Source organism: Ochotona curzoniae, unplaced genomic scaffold, assembly GCF_017591425.1.
Source record: "Ochotona curzoniae isolate NIBS_2020 unplaced genomic scaffold, NIBS_Ocur_1.0 contig_2723, whole genome shotgun sequence".
Classification (NCBI taxonomy): Eukaryota; Metazoa; Chordata; class Mammalia; order Lagomorpha; family Ochotonidae; genus Ochotona; species Ochotona curzoniae.
The window spans coordinates 10,387,761-10,411,723 of NW_024465573.1; the positions used below are offsets into that span (position 1 = coordinate 10,387,761).

A 23,963-nucleotide genomic window follows, 5' to 3' on the forward strand; every position below is an offset into this window, starting at 1 on the left:
ATAAATGGTCTTGGCAGGTAAACAAAGGGAATTTTAGCCTAAGGCTTCAAGAAGCCATTGCAGAACATTAATCAGAGACACAGTAAGATCATCTTTACACTTTAAGAGGTAAATCTGACAGCCTTATATTAGATTTAAGAATGATATTCTGGAGCAAGTACATTGTCTCAAATGACTAACCTTTCACCTCCAAGTGTGGCCATCCCTTATAAATGCCAATTCATGTCCTGGCTGCTCAACTTTTATCCAGCTCCCTTTTATGGACTGACTGAAAGCAGTGGAGATTGGCCCAGTGCTTTAGGACCCTGCATGCACATGGGAGACACTAAGAAGCTGTTGGCTTCTGGCTTCAGATTGGCTCAGCTCTGGCCATTGTGACCATTTGGGAAATGAACCAGTAGACAGAAGATCTTTCTGATTTTTCTGTCTCTCCTTCTCTCTATAAATCTGCTTTTCCAATAAAAATACATTTTTTTTTTTTTAAAAAAAGGGGGTTCATTTGTAAACAGCACTCGGTATTCAGGGAAGCTATCTGTGGGACGAAAGCCCAGTAAAGGCAGTCTGGTCCATGTAGCATCAGTCCACTAGAATTGTTTTAAAACAATTAAGAAGAAATTATAAAGAAGGTTATTCTAAATAAACCATTCTTACAATGTTCTGCTTGACCATTTCTGCAGGTATGTGTCCAGAGGCAAGTTGGGCATGGGCAGCCTTACTGTAAATGTAATCTCTGGCTACCTGTGTTGTTTTGTGCATTGCATTGCCTCAGAGAGCCACGTGGTGCCACCTCTCATTTACTGCATGTATTACTATAATGGCCTTAGTAAACTGAAATCCTATGGTTGCCTTATAATTTCAAAGCTGAATCATAACATACTCCGATGATGTTTTTTCATAATTTTGATTTTTTAATAACACAAATATGCTTTACTGTCCGTAAGTGAGTAGAGACTTTGGGGAACATATGAGATGGAGTTCATTTTACTTTAGAAACAGAAATGGAATGATTTTGTATGTTACACTGGTAGGACAACCTTGATTGCCAAACTCTTAAGTCATGGATTTTTAACCATGAGTTTATTTGTTCATTCATGCAGCGAATGTTTGTCAGGCACTTATGATTTGTCAGATACTTCATTGAGTCATGCAGACATATCAGGGCTCAAAAGCCCATCCTAATGGAATTAGATTATAAAATGTTTAAGCTTGTGTATTAACTTAGGCTATAGTCAGTATCTTGGAAATAAAAACAAATTGAATATTAATTTTTATATAATGCCTTTTATATGCAGAGATCTGAAATTGTGAGGGGCATAGCTGGCAATTGACAGTGTGGACAATTCTGTACCCTGCTCTTCCTAACTCCTCCTGTGCCATTTGATTTAATTGAATATGGGAAACCATCTTTGGAGGCTCTGCACGTGCCCTGCCCCTCTTACCTCCCATATTATTCAAATTAATTGACAATGCAGAATTGGCTCCCGAGGCTCTGCACACTTGGCCCCTCCTGTCTCGTCCTGTACTACTTTAGGTTAATTAACTGCAGGGAAACTTTGGGCTCAGACAACTCCCTTCCTGCCTGCTGCCACTTAATTAAATGTGTGGAAATTTCATTTGTGCTGTGTAGCTCGATCTGATTGGCAAATGAGAGCTGAAAATGCTATGACTTTGGCCACCCTGTACAGTGGCTGCTGGAGTGTAGCAGGTGCTACTATCACCTAACTTGTACAATAAAGACTCCTCCTAACATCCTACACTTGTGTGGGGTGTGATCCCTCTCCCACCCTGCAACAAAATGTTAATAAATCAGTGTTATAGCACTGTAAAATATCCACAAACTGAATTTTATTTTGTCCTAGATTCTGTGTATAAGCAAGTTATGGGACCACATAGGCAATGTTCTGTGTTTGAATTAATTCAGTTTGAGCAGAGTAAATGTTTCTGAAGTATGCTGGCTATGTCAGCATTATTTTCCTTCTGAAACATAAAGTGTTGGGATGTTCCTCTCACTTTTTTTCTGCCAGTGACTCCAGAGTATTTGCCTGCTAATCTTGCTCTAGCGGTTTTTGTACTTTCATTTTCATTGTCTTTATCTTTCAATATTGGAGATAACTAGGTTGTAATATCCTCTTAAGTAGATGATAAGAATGGAGAGCCAAAAGCTGTCATAGACTTCAAGTTCTGTATTCTCTGGAGATGCACAAGGTTTCTGATTGACATTTTCCTTTAAGTATTTATTCTGACTTTTGGATATATAATGAGTCTCACCGTGAAATTTTTTGCCAGCTCATAGTGAGTCAGAGATTATCCTTATCACCAAACCCTTTATATTTCAAGGAAGTATTTTGCTAAATGTGAATGAGATCATACAAATACAGTTTCAATTTGATACTAAAATTTTGACTAAGGCAGTAGCCTTGGAAATTGTGTTTGAAGTAAGTGAATTACAAGGTAGGATTGGACACTCAATAATTAATACAAGCCATTGGCAAGCACAAGAACAGTGCACAAATGAAGAAATGATGAAGGGGGAATGAGAAGGAAACAACAAGGAGGAAGATGTAAAATAGGAATAGAATTGAAAAATGGACCGTAAAAAAGCAAAAGAAACATTTGCCTTGGATAGTCCTAGGAAAACGTGACCCCAGTGCCACCTCAAAAGGGCCAGTTTGTAGGTAGTTTCTCTGTTTAGGGTAGAGTTTAGAAATGGTGACTGAGTCATGACTCAAGGAACTGTGAAGAGAAGAGATTTGGGATCATGTTCAATTTCTGGCTTTCCAAGATAAGGTTTCTGAGGGTGGAAATCACTGTTGCAGTTTCTGCCATTGAAACACCAATGAGCAAGGAAATAGAGATGATTTTTACAAATAAACAAATGTACTGTTTCCTGTTAAAATGTAGCATTAGCATGTATGTCTTTAATTCACAAACATAGGAGCATACAGAGTGCCTAGCATCAGAAGTACCTATGAGGAAACCTTAAAAATTTGGTGGTTGCATCTCAGTTTAGGCAGCGACTGAGGCAGACTTCCCATGCTGGGTAATGAGGAACCTTTAGTTTTATGGATGTTTTGGTATTAGTATTAGCCTGAAGAGAATGACTTATTTAAATAATATACATGTGATTTGTACAAAGAGGGAAACAACTAGGAGAGGCTATTTTAGTGTGTCTTAGTAATGTGCAGTTTGGACCAGCAGGCAACACAAATTGATGGGATTATGTCAAAGGAGCCGCTAAAGTTACAGATGCCATGTGTCTGTAGGGAAACCTCATTGGTTCTGCCACTTTGTCCTTGAAAATTTTCAAAGAGTGTGTCCTTATATCAAGAGATGATTTAAAGGTATTTCTTGAGAGTAAAAGATGATTTTTATGGGTCAGTATAGATGGTATGCAAATTTGCCAGTGATGGAAAAAAGTCAGCATTTCAAATTGAAGTGGTGTATGTACAATACGTGACTTCACCTCACTTTGAGATGGACTCTGATCTCATTAATTTTTTTTAAAGAAGGTTCTTTTTTTATATTTTTGACAATCTTTACATAGTTAATTAGTGTAAAAAGGTTCAAGGGCTATAGGAAAGTGGGTAAGACTATTATTTCCATATTGTTTCCTTCACGTATCTGAGGCAAAGGGGGATATAGAGGGAGAAGCCCCACCCAGTTTCCCACTCACCCCAAGTCCCGGATGTGGGGTATGCTCTGAGATACTTGCTCAAGTGGCTTTGATAGTTCACCGGTTATGAATTGCTGCCAATCTCGCCACTCCAAGCATGATGATGATCTCATTAATTTTCTACTACTAATGAATGTCTTGTGAACATGGAAAACCTCAGGAGTAGGTTAGTACATGTCAGCATCAATGAAGTCTTCTAGATTAATGTTGTGCTTAGTTTGTGATATAATTACTACTAAGGACAATATGTTGAGTTCTTTAGGTATATAAAGACAAAAATGTGGGGCCAATGTTTTGAAACAACTGGCACTCAGCTTCATTAGTATGTCTGGGCAAGCAGTGGAAGATGGGCCAGTTGTTTGGGCCCAAGACACCCATGTGGGAGGCCTGAATGAAATTCTAGGTGCCTCACTTTGGTCTGGCCCACTCCTAACCACTGAGGAAGTGAACCAGACAATTGAGAATTAATTGATATATTATCAATTCATGTGTCTTTTCTTACCTTCTCTTTAACACTTTCTTTCAAGTAAATAATTGGTTTTTTGTTTGTTTTAAATGGTGATGATGCTGTGAGAGTGCCAAAGCTGAAGAAGGGTCCTGGTTTAGGATAATGCTGAAATAGGGCAGGTTGTTTGAACTACATTCTTATGAATTCTTTAAGAGGGAGGTAGAAAATATAAGTCAGAGGAAGATATGAAATAGAAAATTACATGACTGTTCTGTAGTTTCAGAGTAAAAAATTTGGATTAGAAATTTTACTGTCTTAAGACACTTGAAGAGGTACCTGTGGTGACATCATGGAAGTCCAAAGAGGTAATTTTTTTGGATAAATTTTAAGATGGCTGCGGGCCTGTGTCTAGGAAAGTGATATTACTGGTGATCAATAGCTGTGATTGTTCTATGACCATGCATGTATTTAATCAGGATGCTTCATTTCCCCCTTGGAATTCTTCAGAGATTGGTTACAGATTTAATTTTTATGCGATTTTTCTCATGGGATATTTTGCATTGAAGACATTTGCACAGTGCTAGTGTTTATGTCAGAAAAAAAAATCACATCTTTTGGCTATGATGCCCTTGTTACTAATTTGTAGACCAATGGCAACAGGAAATGGGTTTTGAAGAGGGAGGAGTGATGATGGAAATAGCTGGAACACAGAGGGGATACAAGGGACAGGAGCGAGGTAGAGTGACATTTAGTTTAATGCTGAGTTGTTAGCTTCTGAGAGAAGAAGCAAGTTTACAGAATGAATGAAGCCAGCTGATCAGAGCATCTTGAACTTCTTGAGAATCAAGAGGCCAGGCCATCTGTCAAGAGTGAGGAGAAGTTTTGGGTTGGGTTCTTGAGAAAGAAGAACATTCTTTTTAGATAGCCACTGTGGGAAAAAGGATTAGGAGTAAACTGGAGTTGAATAAAGGAGTTGCCAAAAAGCAAAATCAAAGGGGTTAGATAACTTGAACTTTTAGTGTTCTTGTGGGTGTGTGAAGTGCATAGAGACCTCATTGGGGGTTAAGAGGTTGTGGAAAAGAAGCGGGAAGAGGAAGCGGATGTGCACGCTTCATTAGGGTGGTGGCAGGAGAACTGGGTGCAGAGGAGGACGACCTGGGTGCTCCAGGCTGTGGAATGTGAAGGGGTGCCGAGAGGTTAGTTCCTGATGGCAGTGAGGAAACAGGGAGTGTGAGGTGTTTGTCAATGGCACATTACTGACTGTTGCCATTAAGGCAGGATACATGGCGCCTGATTACCCTCTGAGCACAAACAAGCTCTGGGAATGTTTGCCCTTCATGCTGATAACCCTGTGCTTTCCTCTTGTAATGGAGCAAGGTACTAGGCTGGTACACTCTCTCTCTTCTTTTACACGTCAGCAATAATGGTTTGTTACAAAACAATAGCCTTTGGAATCAAGCAATCAAAATTAAATGCCTGCTTCTCCATTTACCAGCTCTCAAGATCAGGACAAGATCTCAAGCAATTGATCCTCCTTTTTTGGACCTTGCCTCATGGTGGGACCATTAAATAAGAGAAAATATATAACATGGCTACCTTTTGATAGAGGAGCTCCAAGATGTTAGGGCTTACATGTTTGGAAGATATTTGCTAGATTTAGAAAAGTTTTGTGTTTGGGTGACAGATTAAACACCATTAAAACAAAAAAAAACTGGGCCCAGCACGGTAGCATAGTGGTTAAAGTCCTCTCCTTGCACGCGCTGCGATCCCATATGGGCACTGGATCTAATCCCTGCAGCTCTACTTCCCATCCAGCTCCCTGCTTGTGGCCTGGGAAAGCAGTTGAGGATGGCCCAAAGCTTTGGGTCCCTGGACCTGCGTGGGAGACCTGAAGGAGGTTCCGGGCTCTTGGCTTTGGATTGGCTCAGCTCCAGCCATTGTAGCTGCTTGGGGAGTGAGTCATCGGTCGGAAGATCTTCCTCTCTGTCTCTCCTCTCTGTATATCTGTCTTTCCAATAAAAATAAAAATAAATCTTTAGGTAGGAGGGAGGGTTTTTTTTTTAAAAGTAACTTCACAAGACACAATAAACAGGTTAGTACGATTTAACAGGTTAGTATGACTTAACAGGTTAGTATGACTTTGGAAGGAAAACAAAGTATGTGCCTTTCAGAGTATGTTATGCACAATGGTTTTGCATTGATGCATTCTTAGGTTTAAGGTGTTCTAAAGAAGTCAGATCAAATTCATTTGAACTAAAAATATTGTGTGGTGAAGTTTAGGGAAAACCCAGCTAGAATCAAGTTTTGGAATTCTGTGAAATGAAAAATTTGCTCTTTCTATATTTGTATGTGTTTATTTGCCAAATTTTGTCATTTTTATGTACATAGAAGTTGTACCTAATATGTAGAATTTTTACTGTCCTTGTAGATGTGAGTGTAAATTCACATACACACACACACACACACACACACACACCACCACCACCACCACCACCACCACCACCACCACCACATCTGTACCTCTGAGCTTCTTTGTAATTTTGCAGTTTTAAAGCAGATACTAATAACAGACTTCTCTCAGCGAAAGGAGAATATTCTAAGGAAAAAAATATTAAGTATATAGCCTAGAATATTCTATACCTCTGCTGTCATTTGACTTTAAAGTCATGATAATTCTCAGACATTTTAGGTATTCTTAACAGACTGGAGCATCTGTAATAGCTTCTTTGTAGGTAAAAATCTCTGGTTAGCAGAAAACTTATTTATTTATTATTGTATTCAAATATTATGCTTTGAGCTGAGGAAGAACAAACTGGGTACTGTTTACACCAGAAAGAAATGAAAGGCTGAATAATGGGTTGACTGTTCTGATTCTCAGCTCTCAAGTACAGCAACCGGCACTTCCAGGATCATGTTGGGAGGCCAGGTGAAAGTATGGCTGAGATCCGTTCTTACTGAACTACAGAATGTGAAAATGCAGGTGGGACAGTAGGGACCAGAAATAGCAGTTGAGAATTTCCAAAGAGCCTGGATCACTGCTTTTACTCCGCTCTAATGTGTCAGGGTGAGGGCAAAAAGGTTAAGCCTCATCCTGTGATTCTGGCAATTAATGTGTGTACCAGTACAAATCCTGGCTGTACAACTTTCGATCCAGATTCCTGCTAAAATGCCTAGGAAAGCAGCAAAAGATGACTTGAATTCTTGGACCCTGTTACTTGCATAAGAGATTCAGATGAAGTTCCAGGCTTCTGGTTTGTGGCCACTTGGGGCGCGAACCAATTGATGTCAAATCTGTTTCTCATTCTGTAACCCTGGCATTTAAATAAATGAATAAATCTTTAAAAATATTTAGTAGTTTAATTAGTATAATTTAGGGATAAGTGAGAACCAGGAAGTCGTGAAAAATCATTTCACAATAAACCAATGTATTCCAAAGTAGGGATTTCTTAACATGTGTCCTGGTTACAGCCTGAATTGGCATTTGGGTGCTCGAGAGACCAAGTAAAATACTGAGGCAGAGAGAGACCAGGCTGTCCTCAGCTGTGTGCAGAATACTGTTAACTTGATGAAGCTTTAATTTTCTTACCCCTGTCTGCATTTATAGTCTGTAATTTTTCTTACAATTAATAAATATATTATATTAAATAATTATTAATAAAATAATCACTAACTTGACATATCTCTTATTTGTTTAAACTGAATGTAATTTTACACTGGCAGGTATTGATAGGATATAAAAGAAGATACTAAATTAAGTCAGGTGCTGTAGGTAATTGGGATATGCTCTGAGAAATACATTATTCAGCAATTTTTGTGTATGCACGCATCATACATGTGCTTATACTAACTTAGATGAGAAAGTGCAGCACGTGTAGGCTTTATGGTATACTCAAACCTATATAGCAGATACTGGGCACTGTGGGCAGATATAACAGTTTAACTGTTTGTATATCTGAACATGCCCAAATATATGAAAGACAGAGTAAATCACTGTGCTAGTATTTTTCCAGCTGCATTAAAAATCTTATGGACCCTTTGTTGTCTTTCTTGTATTTGTCAATTAAAAAGGTTTGTAGCAGCCAGTTATTATATATACTAAAATTGAGATGTGGTTAAGAACTTGCATATTCTAACATATTTTTCACTGAATACCATGTTAATTAACTTAAAAAAAAAGAAATCTCACCACAAGGATACAGGCTTAATTACCTTAAATATAGATAAATTCCCATTTTTTTTTAATATAAGATCTTGAATTCCGAGGGATTGTGAAGTTAGAATGCCTATCACCCCCAAATCAAAATACACTAAATGCTGGCTAACATGTGAGAGAGAAAAGTATCACAATCTACTGTTTGAGGGGATGTAAACTAGTGCCATTGTTATGGAAGATAATATGAAGATTCTTCAGAAATTTGAAAATACATGTACCTACATTACCCAGGCATTGTATTCATTGAAATTTACCCAGATGAAAGTAAATCAGCATATGAAGGAAGTTTTTTGTGCCACCATATTTATTGCAGCTCATTTCACAATAGCCGTGATAATGGAGTCAAGCCAGGTGTCTAGCCGCTGATGACAGGCTAGAGAAAATGGATGTACTTCCCATAAAAGGGAGTGAAGCCTTGTCTTCTGAAACAAAATGGATGCAATCTTTATGCTGAATAAAATAAGTCAGTCTCAAAAATGACAAATGTCATTTTGTTTTCTGACATATGGGAGTTAATATAGCATACAAAAGGTATAGGAAAAAATTGTCATTTTTGTCATATGTTTTGTATTTTTAGCTCTTGTTTATATTCCTGTGGAATTGAGATCTTCTCACTTTTTCCTTGTTTAATATTATGGCTAATGGTGAATTAAGCCTGTGACTATAGAGTGGATTAATATTTTCTTTGCAAAAACTGATGAAGTAAGGAAGAAGGAGGGAGGGAAATTCATAGCGGGGAGTGAGGGAAATGTGATGTTTTCTTGGAATTGTACCTATGGAATGCATGAAATCTGTTCTCTTTATGTTAATAATATTTTTTGAAAACTAAGCGTGCTTGTTTAAACAAAGCAAAACAAAACAAAACAGGATGAGCACCTGTGGACACTAGGGAGCATTCAGTGACCAGCCAGGAATGGTCAGTAGGCCTTTGACTTTCTCTCCTCTTCTGGTTTAGGCAGCAACTTATTTGCTTTGTGATGAAGCATCTGTGGAGCTTGAAGGAAAAAATGGAATGGAAAATCTCATTGTGATGTGTGGCTCACAGAAAATAATAACTAGAATTTGTGGTTGCAAAGAAGGCTAGTGGAGTAGACAGAGTGGATGACCCATCCGTGTGGATATTGATTGCTGCCAAATACAAAAGAGAAAAGTCTGGTTGGAGAGTTAACTGCCTCAACACCAATTTGACTGTTTACAGAGATGGTATTTAACCATTCAGGCACACCACAAGCTGACTCTGTTTCTTGCTTTGATTTTTGGAAAAGATAATGTTCCTTAGTCAAAACTGTCTATTGGATACTACAGTCATGTGCTATTTTTAATCTTATAAGTGTTCAAAGAATTATAACTCTCAATAGAGTTGCACTATGAAATTCTGATGCTGTGTTGTCCCCTAGATCATTGATTGTTTTGGTAGTGTAAATCTAGGATGCCATTTGGCTGGATGTCAACCCATCTCTTTTTTGTCTTATCTAGATCTAGAAACTCAGATCTTAGAGGATATATTCAGTTTATCAACTCTGGCTCATATTGTTGTCAGGTGTTGTTGTTTTACTTATTTGCCTGTTTCATCAAAAGGAATTCCAGATAAAAACTACAGAAGTGCTTGATGAAGCCAATACCTCACTTCCACATAAAAAATAAAGATTCTTGATGCATTATCTGGATGAATAAAATGTAGAAATGTAATTGTTAAAAATGCAACTTGGCTCAATTTTTTATGGGCTTTTACAGATTTTCATATTTTTCTTGAGATTTAACAAAGTCTAAAGTCTGAGTGGTGACCCAATTCTGCATTCTAGTGTATCTGATTGGTCTTCTCTAACAAAGTGACCTAATATGATGTTGACATAATTGTATACAAGACTGGGTTTATAAATCCCTTGTTATTTGCATAGATAATTGTATTTATGCCATTTAAGTGTGAGTAAAGTCTTCTGGAGAAATATTTGCCATAGAAATCTCTGATTTTAATAGCAATATTGGTTGAATATAAGATAAGCAGACATTTTAAATTCTCATTGTGATTGTAGAATACATCAGTCATTGGTATGTTTACCAGTGTAAGATTTAGTATTTTAGATAGTGTAGTTATGTTAATAATAAGCAGGGAGCCATTTTCTTTATTCTTTGTCATTTTGTTTTCAAATAGTATCTATAGGTATATTTTCCAGTACAATAAAACAAAACAGCAGTAGAGTGAGTTTAAGCTTGCTAAAATTTTTAAGAAGTAATTTTCTTATATAGGAATGATTTTGGAATGTTTCAGAATTAGTGATAATGACATATTTTCATACTTTGTCACTACCTAAGTGTGATTCAACTATTTTTGTGACTGTTTATACTATAAGAATCTACCATAAGTGCACTAACATGATAATTTCTTTTTCCAAAAGTGTTTTTTTACATATAATGTAGAGATGAAAAATATAGCAATATATTCTGGACCTCAGTAATTTGTTGAAATGTTTAAAAATATGTGTGTGGAATTATGCTTTGAGTGTTCTCCATTAATCTTGTGCTGCAGATGGACAGGAAATGGAGAGATTATCTTTGATGAAAACAGCCAGGAAAGTTTTATGCAGGTGGCAGGAATTTAGATAGCTGACAGAATTTTCCAATGTCTCACCTATTCATTTCATAATATATTATTAGTCCTGGAGAAAGAGTTGATTTGTTTATTCTTGTAGAGTACATAAACTGTGGCTAAGTATTTTTACATGTAATAAGTAATTTAACAACCATCTGTTGAAAGCTCACTAAACTTTAAGGATTGAATTTTAAAATACAACTCTCATTAAATCAGGCTCCTGTCATAAAACATAGGTTTCATCCAGATGTTAATTTTAAACCTTACAATAAGATAATAATGGGACCTGTTGTTTATAAAAATATTGATAATTGAGTAAAATATGAAAAATAACAATTCCTTATAATTGAATACTAGACGTATATATAGTAAAAATATTTTCAGATTTTATTTTAGCAAAAGAAAAAGAAGTGGTTGAACATTCACCAAAAATGAATAGCAATTCTGTGTGTTACAGAGAGTTTATAGAAAATGGAATGAAAAGTACAGTTGATTTTGATGCACTTGTTTGTTGCAGAAACATCTTTTTTCATACAATATTTGAAATTGTTATGAGAAAACAATTCATAAATATTTTGCATTCAAATTTATTCATTTTTCCTACAGACTTCTTCAAGTACCTTTATACAAAACCACATGGTAGGGTAGTTGTGTGTCTAGGACAGACTTTCCACAAATTATTTGTCTGTTAAGGCATTGGTGTGATGATTCCAGGCAAAAGAAGTTGTGACACTGGCCACTCCTCTCTGGGGAGGTGTTGGATATTGCATTTGCCTGGAATATGTCAAAGTGTCCTATTAGGCTTTGATGGTGGGAAAGGCACAGAAATATCTGGAGATCTCTATCAGCCTGTTCTCCTAAAATCCAATCTACTGGGTATACTTCTCTGAATCTCTTCTTCATGCTTTATTTTTAGATGAGCTATCACTGTATTACTTCAGCATTACAAATGAAAAGTTAAGAAAGAAACGTTACGGTGGCATTAAAGTTGCTAAGCCACTGTTACTAATTTGTAAAATGGATATTTAGTGTTTTTGGCTATTTGTGAAAAATAAATATCATCATTTGTAGTAAGAATTACATGGTTTTAAGAAACTGGCAGAATAATATTTAAGAAGAGTAATTTTTTTGACATTATTTCCCTGACAATTCAACCAAAGAATGGAGCAAAATTTATTATTAAATTAGGTCCAGTCCCCAAAATCTGCTAGAAGGAGAGTAGGTTTTGTTGTGGGGAGCCAGACATGCAATTGCTTTTGTGTATTAAAATTTTTCTTCTTAGACATTTCCATTATAGTCAACTATTATCCTGCCGAGGCTATAAATAGAATTTGTATGGAAACCAGACCAAAAAGCCATTCAGCTAAAGCATCAGTCATTTTGGATATAAAGAGAACAATAGCAAAATGAGAATATGAATTTATTTAGTCATAAGAAAAACTGATTTAAGCCAACTACACAACTTACTGTTGATTAGTACCCTGAAAAATCCTGTGGACCTCAGTAGCCATCACAGACATGATACCAGGAGCCAGGTGATACTGTCTGGGAACACATTTTGACCAGTGATCATTTTCTGAGTTGACTAAGTGGGAGCTTCCATTCTATCTCAAATCAAGTATATACGTACATTTCCAAATTCCAAAACACTGACTAACAGGCTTGTATGATCCATGTATTTCTTTGGGAAGCTCTACAATATATGACCTGTGTCCTCTTAGCATTAGGCTAGTAGGAAAACAAAGCATCTGCCAATTATTTATTTGAAAGGTAGAGTTATAGAAAGAGAGAAGGCTTCTGTCTGCTGGTTCAGTTCACTGTCCCGAATCAGTGTAACAGCCAAAGTTGGGTAAGACTGAAGTGAGAAGCCTGGAGATTCTTGTGTATTTCCATGGGGTTGTAAGGACCCCAGGACTTGGGCCATCTTCCACTGCTTTCCAAGGCACGTTGCAGGTATCCAGATTGAAAGTGGAACAGTAAGGACTTGAACTAACATCAGCATGATGCCAACATCATAAGTGTTGGTTTTACCCAGCACACCACATTGCTGGTCCGTTGCTATTAGTTTTAGAAGTTTTGTATTTTGTTTTGCTTAATAAGAAGTAGTGCTTTGCTTTCTTGCCAATCTCCACCATTGATTTTATTTATGAAGCAATATTACTTTTAATTAATGTTACACATTTATTTTCATCTTATTTAAAGAGGCAGGAAGAGACAAGGATAAGGAGGTGGTAGTGGAGAGAGAGCGAGGAGGAGAAGAAGGAAAGGGAGGAGAGACATGGTGAAGGGAAGAGAAAGGAGAGGGGAGAAGTGAGGGATCTTTCATTTGCTGTTTTTTTTTCTCTGTTACAATATGTGCACATTTTGATAATATTAATTGATCATATTAGTTCTTCCAATTTATCAACTCATTAATGTGAAGGATGTTTTCTTTTTATGGTTTATTCCTCTATTTCTTTCCTTAATGTTTTATAATTTTTGTTGTTGATGTCTTTCACCTCTTTTGTTAAATTTATAACAGAATGTCTTTTTTTTGGGTATTTGTAGTGAATACAACTGACCCTACATGTTCTGTCTCAGCTACTACACTGTTTAGATATATAAAGGCTGTTGAGTGTGTGTGTGTGTGCTTATTTTGTATCCTTCAACTTTGCCAAACTCCCTTATTAGTTCTAGTCATCTCCTAGTGGACCCTTTGGTTCCTTTGTATACAGGATCTATCAGCAAACAATGATAATTTGACTTTTGTCTTTTTCCCATTTGTACCTTTGACTTCTTTTTCTCACCTAATGATTGGCTAAAACTTCCAGATTAAGATTTTTTTCTTTTCATTAAAGAGGCACAATTGTAGAGCAAGACAGACAGAAAGATTGAGATCTTCCAACTGCTGTTTTACTGGCCATGTGGCTGCAATGGCCTGGGTTGGGCCAGTTGAAAAGCCATGTACCAGGACTTTCTTCAGTTTTTTTATGTGAGTACGGGGGCCTCAGCACTTGGACCATCCTTCGCTGTCTTGCCAGCTGCATTAACAGAGCTGGATTGGAATTGAAGCAGATAGGACTCAAACTGTCATGCATATGGGATGATGCATTGCATGCAGTGACATATGCCCCCCAATTCCTTAATGCTGTCCCCTTTTGAATTGTACTGAATAGTAATGGACTATCATCATTTAATTCCAGATATTTCTTACAGCTTTTGCTCATTCAAAATGATGCTAGCTGTGGGTTTGTCATATATTGCTCTGATTGTGTTGAAGTTTGTTTTTTCTATATCCAGTTTAGAGCGTCTCTCAGCTGGTTCTTAAACTATAAAATGTGCTTTGCCAAAATAGTCACCTTACTGTGCTAAAAACTTCTTTATCTTCTTCCATTCTCCTCCATCTTCTTTCTTCTCCCTCTTCCTTCCTCTGTTCAGTTTCCTGTTTCTTCCACTTATGAGAGAACAGGCAGTATTTTTTTGTCCTTTGAGTCTGAATTGTTTCCCTTATTGTAAGAAATAATAGATCCATCTATTTTGTTGTATATGACAGGATTGCAACAATTTTTACAATGGGATAGAAGTCTGGATATATACACACCTTATTTGCTTTATCTGTTCATTTGATGATAGGTATCTGGGGAGCTCAAATCTTGACTATTGGGAGTGGTGCTGCAACGACAAGTTCTTCTTTTATAGAATGTTTTAATTTTTCTTCTATGTAGACCTGTTTGTGGGGCATCTGGATTTTATCAATCTATCTATCTATCGAGCACTTTTTAAAAGATAATCCAATTTAAAAGTAGCACATAATCTGAATAGTTGTTTTTCAAAAACTGGAACACAAATGCCACCAGTTGTGAAGAAATGCTCGAAATCAATACTTAGGAACATGAAAATCAAAACTAGAGTAAGCCATCTTTTCATTCTGATTAAAATGGCTTTTATAAAAATACAGGAAGAAATTGAAAACTGAGGAAGACTGTGGCAAAAGGAGAATTCCTATTGTTGAGGACAATGTTAATTATTATAAAAACCCTGGAAAACAGGATGGGAAGCTGTACTTCCAAGAAGCTTCCACAATGTTGATATTTCTTGTTTTCTGACCACACTGTATTGAATAGCATAGGTCTAATATTTCTTGGATATATCAGTAATGATGTACCATCAGAGTACAGAATATTTTCAAAATCTATGACCTCCAAGCTCCTAGAAGTCATTGAAAAATCTTGCATTACTTGCTGTTACTAAGCACATCTAAATAGTATGGAATTTATTAATTATTCCAGATTAACAACAATGTTTTATTGTAAGTTATGGTTTAGGAGACTTTGATAATGTATCTTAATGAGTTTTTTACATATTAAAATATATTATTTTCCTTCTGTCTGATGAAAATGTATTATATTTGATATCAAATAACTTCCGGTTTGCAGCACGCATGGAAATATATATATCTATTTATAGCTGTTAGTATTTAGGATCCTATTTTTTTTTGTGGTCCTACAACCATGAAGCCATGGAATATAATGCAGAAAAACTAATAACTGACTTCACTGTTATGTTTTTGTGCCATCAAATATTATCAATGAAAAAGGATTAATGCTGTTTCTTTCTTTCTTTTTTTTTTTTAAATAAAATCAGCTCAGTCACTAAAGGAATTTGCAAGGCTACTAATTGCAGTAGAAGAAGAAAGGCGAAGATTGGTAAGTCTGTTTCCTACTTAGAAATGTTGACTTGTTAGGACACACTTAAACAAAAAATAGATTGCCTGTACTAGTCAGATTTGCCATATGTCCTACATATTATATTTGTTTGTGAAAAGATATGTGATTATGGTTATCATATATTGCTAATAAGCTGCATAGTTTGTGTCATTGTCTAACAGATGCAAATTATCTTTTATTAATTAAAAATATTCAAAAGTTACTATTAAGAACTCATTGTAACCCAGGAAACATTTAGCAGTTCTATTTTGGGTAAAAGAAATTGTATCGTGATAACCTTTGTGTTCTCATAAAGACATTTCAAATAGAAAAGGCATTTTTTGGAAGGAGTGACTAACCTGCCTTCATATTTGCAAGAAACTACCTTATGCTGGTTGCCCTGGGGTTAGAATTTTAAGGCCAGGAAGATAGTGCTAGGCTGGGGAAAATACGGAAAGCATTTTATATTTGTAGGTTAATTAAGGCAAAATAATCAGAGCATTTTTACTATTAATACATTTATTAATAAAAGAGTGTTCTATCCATTCTATTAATTTTTTTCACGGTATCTGTTTATGACTTGTGTTCCTATCTGTAATGTAGCAGAAATAGCAGCATATTCTTCCCATCGCATTTGCTTTGATCTGAATTGTGACACCTAAATTTTATGCTACTAGATCATTTAGTGCTTTATAAATTAGTTCTGTGAGCTCACAGCGTCACTTCCACTTCCACAGTGACTTTAACCAGGATATGTACTAAGGGACTAGAAGAGGAGCTAATATTGAAAATAAGAATTGTTAAGTAGACATGAAAATTAGGAGTTCACAGTATCATGGAAAGCAGGAGAATAAGCACTCCTGGATTGGTGAGGCTGTGTCTTAGATCTTATTCTGATAGTTCGGGAGCATATTGAACCAACCAGCATCTGTTACAAGTTTTGAAGATGTGTTAATGTAAAGAATATGCGAAAGTATGTGTAGACTGTGGGAAGAAAAATAGTCAACAAAGTTTTCCCATGGTACAAAGGAAAGTTTGCTTTTGTTTTGTAAGCATGAAAGCAGGATTTATTTAAAGAGAGTGTGCATAGTCAAGACAAAAGTTTTGGTAGCTAGTGGGAAAAACGGCTCCTGTGAGATTGTTTGCATTCCTGTTCATCTGCTTCCTTTTCTGGGTAGATGGTAGTGCTGTACTTGAATATACAAGTAGGGTGGAAATTGGGTGCTGCTGTGGGTTGATCTGTGAGTTGATCTGTGGATCATGGCGTGATCTGTATGACAGATTCCTGGTATCCTCATACAGAGCTCAGTTTATATCTGCTCATCATGATATCTTCTTATTTTTTAAAAAAATTATTAATATAAAGAGAACATGTTTTGTGTATTCTATAAATACAATTTCAGAAGATGACCACAGTTCCCTCACTCTTTTGCTTCCATAAGTGTTCCTCCCTAAATCCCCTCTCTTCATTACTTCATAAGTTGTGATTTTAATCCACTCTATATTCCAAGGTTTAATTTGCCTCCAGTATTATTTTATAGAACAAGTAAAGATGGGAGAATTACAGTTCCACTGAAGTATAAATGACAGTCATATCCCAAAGTGACCATTTCATTCCTATACTTTTTTTTTACATATCATGTTGTATTTTATGTATCAGCTGCTCTATCAGAAAAAGCATAATATTTGTATTTTGGGGCTTGGCTTAATTCATTAAGCATAATGGCTTCCTGTTGTGTCTATTTGTTGCAAAAGATGGGATTATACTTCCTTTTAATGGCTGAGTAGTATCCATATTGCATGTATATCACATTTTCTTGTCATCAGTTGATGGAGGTAAGGGTTGATTATATATATCTTAGTGATTGTGAATTGAGTTGCTGTAAGCATGCAACTTCTGCATAGTTTGTTCCACAATATTTTTTCTTCACCTTATTACCAACAATGGATTAGGATATCTTTTCCCCAATATCCTTGTCAGAATTTATTGTTTGGGTTTTGGGATGAAAACCATCTATTAGGATTTTGGCATGATAGCCCCATTCTGGGATGTGGTGGAATCTCACTGTGGTTTATATTTGCATTTCGCTGAGTGTTAATTAACCTGAGAATGTTTTCATGTGTCAGTTGCCCATTTGTAATTCATTCTCTGAAAATTTGCTATTCATGCCCCGTGCCTGTTTGTGAACAGAGTCATTTGTTTTGTTGTTGTTGAATTTCTTGAATATATTCCGGATAATAGTACTTTGTCAATTATGTAACTTACAAATGTTTTCTCTCATTCTGTTGTTTGCCTCTTCATTTTGTTGACAGTTTTCTTTACAGTGCAAAATTTCTTAGTTTGATGTAACAATTATTTGTTTTTGCCTTAATTACTTGTTCTTCAGAGTTTTTTTTTTTTCCAGGATGGCTTTGCCTAAGTCTGTTTCTATTAAAATTTCCCTGATGTGCTCTTCTAGTAATTTGTTTGCATCAGGTCAATAGATACTTGATCCATTTCAAGCTGACACTTGTATAAGGTGTAAGGTAAGGGTCCTGTTCGCACATCTGTACATGTGGACTCAATGCTGCCATCATAATTTGTTGAAGAAACCATCCTTTCTTGAGGGATCGACCTCAGGCCTTTTGTCAAGATTAATTTCTGTGGTTTCTATTCTGTCACAATGTTCTACATGTCTAGTTTTGTACCATGTTGATTTGATTATAACTGTCCTGAAATATGTCCTGAAGCCTAGGATTGTGATGGCTCTGGCTTTGCTTTTGCTGTTTAAGGTTGCTTTAGCTATCTGTGTTTGCATGTAAATTTTAGAATTATCTTTCCCTGGATATGAGAAGAATGTTGTTGATATTTTGATTAGAATCGCATTGGGTCTGTAAATTGCTTTTGGTAGTATGGACATTTTGTTGATATTAATTCTTCTACTGTAAAAGCAAGGAAGATTCTATAGGTTTTTTTTTGCATGTCATCTCCTATTTCTTTAATGCGTTCTATTTTTATTTGTAAGAATTTCACTTCCTTAGTTCAATCTATTGGGTATTTCGTATAAATATTGTGAATGGGACTGATAATACATGTCCTTTCTCGATCATGACATTTTCTGTGGATACAAAGCCCTTTGTTTTTAGAGGCCTATAAAGCCCTATAACTTTAAGAAACACTTTTATGAGTTCCAGTTGGTCTCTTAGTGGAGTGTTTTGGTCTCCCTGTATATACAATTATGTCATCTATAAACAGATGAACTCTCCATTTCTAATTTGTATTCCATTGATTTCTTTGTCTTGCCAAATGATCCTGGCTGATTTTCCAGAATTGTATTGAACAGCATTGGTGAAAGTGAACATCCTTATCTGATTCAGGGTCCTAATTGAAATGCTCCCTAGTTTTCCTCATTCAATATGATACTGGCTATGTGTTTCCCTTTATTGCCTTTCTTAATGTTCCTTGTCTATATAATTTACATGAAGATGTTGTGCTTTAACAAATGCTTTGCTTCTGTTGAAATGGTCATGTGGTTTTTATTCAGTTTGTTGATGTGATGTATCATATTTATTCATTCACATTTCTTAAGCCATCTCTGCATACCAGGTATAATTCTCACGTGGTCTATGAAGTTATGCCTTTCTGATTTATTCATATGGGCACTAATTGCTATAAGGTTTCCACTTAACTCTGCTTTTGCTGTATCACAAATGTTTTGATATGTTGTATTGTTATTTTCACTCATTTCCAGGTATTTTTTGAATTTCCTTTTTGATTGCTTCTGTGATTCACTTTCATTCAGAAGCATATTGTCCCATCTCCATTTGTCTGCCAGTTTTCTAGTTTTTCTTAGATTGTTAATTTCCAGCTTCTTTTCATTGTGGTCAGAAAGGATACATGTTATAGTATCTTATTTTGAGTTTGTTGAGACTTGGTAAAACGATCTGTCTTATTGCGAGTTATTAAAGAAATTTCTCAAGTACCAGAGGGAAAAACTTGGCTTTTATGTGGGAGCAAAGGAAGAGAATGCTAGTAATGACAATACAAATTTGTAACAGCAAATTGAGTAAGTAAATAGAGAATAGCACTAGAAAGAGGTGCTGTCTGCTGTAGAGTGAAGTTCATAGTGCTTTAAAATGATCAGGAACTGGTTATTTTGGAGAAGTATGAAAGCACTACTACTCAGTACTGGTGGGCTGTTGAGGTTGTATACATTATGTATATTTCCCAAAAACTAATAAACATGCTTTAATGGATTCCCCTTGTAATATCTAGTACTTTACTGAGAGAAATAAGTACAAATCAGACATTCAGATTCAAATTTGTGGTTGACATGGAAGAGAGAATGCTAAATTAAAGGGGCATGGATTTATATACTTAGAAAGTGGAGCTAGGGTATTTATAGTGATAATCTGATAACCCTGGAAAGCAGACAGGGTGATATAACCATGTCATTACATTGAGGATTCACTGGGAACGAAGGGGAGCAAGGCAGAAGTCTCGTAGTAGTATTTTTAGAAGGAGTTGAACTGTGCTAAGCTTACTGTTGGACCTTGTCCTACTAGTACTGAGTTTAACATGTTGGTGTACTGGCTAACAGATCTTGGGGGTTGAAGCACAGATACTGGGATGGTTGATGGGTAAGACCTCAAGCGCATCCAGTGTGATGGCAGATTAAAGGACAGAGACCAAGGAGAGAAAACGATTGAGATAAAGATTGGAGATGAAGATTGGACCACCAGTGTTTACTGATCCATACATCTTTGTATCTGCCTCTCGTGATATTTTGATGATGTGCTTCATGAGCGAGCAAAATTGTATTATGGTTTTTATTACTTTAGTTTTTTTTTTTTTTTTTTTTTTAAGAGAAAGGCAGAAATAAAGAATGTTCAAGCCCTGGGTGTGAATTGATGATCCCTGTTGTGCTGCCTAAGGAACTGAATTTCCGAAACAGTTATAGACAGATTCAATCATTTAATATGCAAACCTAACCATTAGAGTGGTGAATGAATACTTCTACTCATGTTAATAAATTGTTAAATTTATTTATTTGTTTGAGAGAGAGGTAGGGATTGAGACGACTTTCGATGTCTTCCCTTTGCTGGCTATCTCTCCAGGGGCTGGGCCTGGACCAGTTAAGACCATGAACTGCGAATTCATTCTGGTTTTGCCACATGATTCATAGCAATCCAGCTTTATGCACCATCACTTACTGCCTCCCCGTACATACTTTAGCAGAAAGCTGGAAATGCAGCAGAGGCTGAACTCCCACCCCAGCATTTTGATAACAGATTTTCATAAAGAGTTGCTGAATTTATATTTTAAAAATAGAAAATAGAAAATTTTGTGTACCAGGAAACATTGAAATAGTTAATTAAAAAGCCACTCCATTATTTTTGATAAATCATGAACATTGTATTAAGTGGTTTAATCCAAGTTTTGAGTACCTCAAAACAGTAAGCAAACATTAAATTTTCATAAAGATAGAAGAGGGCACTTAATATTTAACAGCTTAAATTCTCTTATTAGCACTGATTTACCATTTTTAGTAAGATAAATATGTCAACTTTGTGATTTAGTGATTATTTACCGAAAAGGAGCCCAAACTTAAACTGGCTTAGACATGAAGCTTCCTTATCTTCTTCTAACTTTATTCAGTATTAAGATTTTTAAATTGTTCTAAAGCCGGTTGCAAATGTAGTTTTTTTTTAACTTCAAGATTTATTTATTTTATTTGAAAAGCAGAGCTAGAGAGAAACATAGGAAGAAAGAGAGAGAGCGAGCGAAAAAGAGGGAGAGCGCCATTGTGACAATCCCCAAATAGCGAAAACTGCCAGGGCTGGGCAGGGTACAAGGCAGGAGCCAGGAATTCCATCTGGACCTTCCACATGAGTCACAGTGGTCCAAATAACTGGACCATCATTGGCTGCCATTTCAGACACATTAGCAGTGTGTTGTACTAGAAGAGGAACAGCTATGATTCAAACTGGTATTCTGATATGTAATACCTGTGTTGCAGGCAGCGACTTAGCTGGTTTTGCCACTCTGCCCTTGTGTAAATACAGGATTTTTAAAGATTGTTTAAATTAATATGAAAGGCAGAGTTACAGAGTCTTCATTTGCTTGTTCACTTCCCAAATGGACATAAGAGCAAGGGCTTGGCCAAACCAAAGATAGAAGCTATCAGCTGTACTTGGCTCTCTTGGCTGTTGTACCTGGTTCCAGGGGCGCAAGGACCTGGGCCATCTCTTGCTGCCTTCCCAGCTGGGGAAGCTGGGTCAGAAGTAGAGCAGTGGGACTCAAACCGGTGTCCCTGTGGAATGTCACTATTGCAGACAGCAGCTTTACCCACTACACAGTAAACCAGAAGTGCTTTAAAAAAACAACAGCAGTGTAGTGACTCAAACTAATGGAAAATGCATTCCAGACACTTTGGGGGATGCTATATATTCTGTTGCATAGTTCTCGTTACCAAAAATTTATATTTAAAAAATATTGTTTATTTGAAAGGCATAGTTAGAGATTGAAGGAGAAGAGGATCAAGAGGTTACTCCTATCTACTGGTTCAGTCTGCAAATGGCTGCAATGTCAAGGGCTGGACCAGGCCAAGCCAGGAACCCACAACTTTATCTGGGTTTCTGACATGAGTGGCAGGGGCCCAAGGACTTGGGCTCTCTCCTACTTCTTTTTTTTTTTTTTAAAGATTTATGTATTTTTACTATAAAGTCAGATATACAGAGAGGAGGAGAGACAGAGAGGAAGATCGTCCATCCAATGGTTCACTCCCCAAGTGACCACAACGGTCGGTGATGCGCCGATCCGAAGCCGGGAACCCGGAACCAGGAACCTCCTCCAGGTCTCCCACGGGAGTACAGGGTCCCAAATCTTTGGACCATTCCTCTCTGCTTTCCCAGGCCACAAGCGGGGAGCTGGATGGAAAGCGGAGCCTCCAGGACCAGAACTAGTGCCCATATGGGATCCCAGCGTGTTCAAGGCGAGGACTTTTGCCGCTAGGCCTTGCTGCCAGGCCCTCTTGCCTACTTCTTTTCCAGGTTGTTTGAAACAGGGCTGGATCAGAATTGGAGCAGCCTAAACATCTCCTCATATCCATATGGGATATCAGTGTTGCAGACAACAAGTTACTTCACTGTACCACAGCACTAGCCTCTGGGTGGAAGTGGCAGCATTTTCCATGATAACAGCGTCTTCCAAAATGTAGATATAAACGTGCCATCATGTGTGGATAAGTTTGATTAGATGGTGTCATAGATTGGGTGTCCTTGTGGGCCAGCTCAGGACTTCCATCACAGGAGAGCTTATGAACTGTATGAGCTATAGTAGTGTTTCTCAGTGTCTATGCTGGTGAAGAAATGATTCTTTTTCCCTTCTGGTCAGAATAGAGAGCTATGCACAAGTTACCCTTCTATTTCAGGTTCTTCAGAGTTCATTCAAACTAATGGTAACACAGCAGGCAAGCTCCCTGGAGTTGCATGCAGTGCTCAGGTGTGGTCTCTGGGACGTCCTGGTACCAGCTGCTTTACTGTGTGACTCTTTGGAAATGACATTCCCTCTTACTCAGACCCCCTCCTTCTGCTTAAGTGCTGTGCTGCTTCTATCCCTGTCTTCTGGCTCTTGGTGTTTTCTTTGTTGTCCTCCAAATGTATCACCACGGTTTGTTGCAGACTTGCTACTTTTGCTTGGGTTGTTGCCTCTACCTCTAACTTCTTGATCCGTGTCCTGTCATGTTTGGTTGCGTGTTTTCTGTCTGACTTCATTCTGTGTATCTTTCCTGGACATCTACACCTTCCCTTTAGTGTAAATACTAACTTAAACAAAATAACCTTTGGTTCTTACATATTGTGACAGAAATACTTGCCTATGTGTAACTTATATTCATTGTGCTGGTCAGAAATGAACAGTAAATCAATCATATCTGCTGGTGATGATTGCTACAAATAAAAATAATGCAGCTGGTGTATGCCATTTGTTGAAATGGATTGGAAATAGTGAAGCAGTTAAATTTTGGATTTATTCGGTTGCCTCTTGGATATTTAAGTAACCTAATGGAGGGAGCAGCTGGATGTATGAGCTTAGAGTTAAAGAAACAGCTGGGGATGGAAATGTAAATTCAGAAGTTGTCAGCATGTGGGGAGCCTTTAAGGCTTATGATTGGATGAGATCACTCAGTCTCTGACAGTGAAGTCTACAGAGAAGTGTGAGGAGAAAGCCCTGAGGGTATAGCATGCCAGAGTTTGGTCAGATGTTTGGGATCAACAAAGAGATGAGATCAACAGGAGAACCAGGAGAAAACTGTTTGGGTAGATACTCAAGGCCCCATGTATTCACTCCCATGCTTTTGAGATTGAGTGCCGTG

The 23,963-nt window shown here is 37.0% G+C and overlaps 1 protein-coding gene across 3 annotated transcripts in view; it reads left to right on the top strand.

Annotated features, from left to right (window-relative positions):
* Positions 1–23,963, top strand: part of ARHGAP42 (Rho GTPase activating protein 42) — a 258,025-nt gene that overhangs the window by 75,937 nt on the left and 158,125 nt on the right. For all 3 annotated transcript variants that reach the window (XM_040976847.1, XM_040976849.1, XM_040976848.1), the window contains exon 3: positions 15,548–15,609. In XM_040976847.1, coding sequence (XP_040832781.1) covers positions 15,548–15,609 — 62 coding nt within the window. The remainder of the gene's footprint in view (positions 1–15,547; positions 15,610–23,963) is intronic.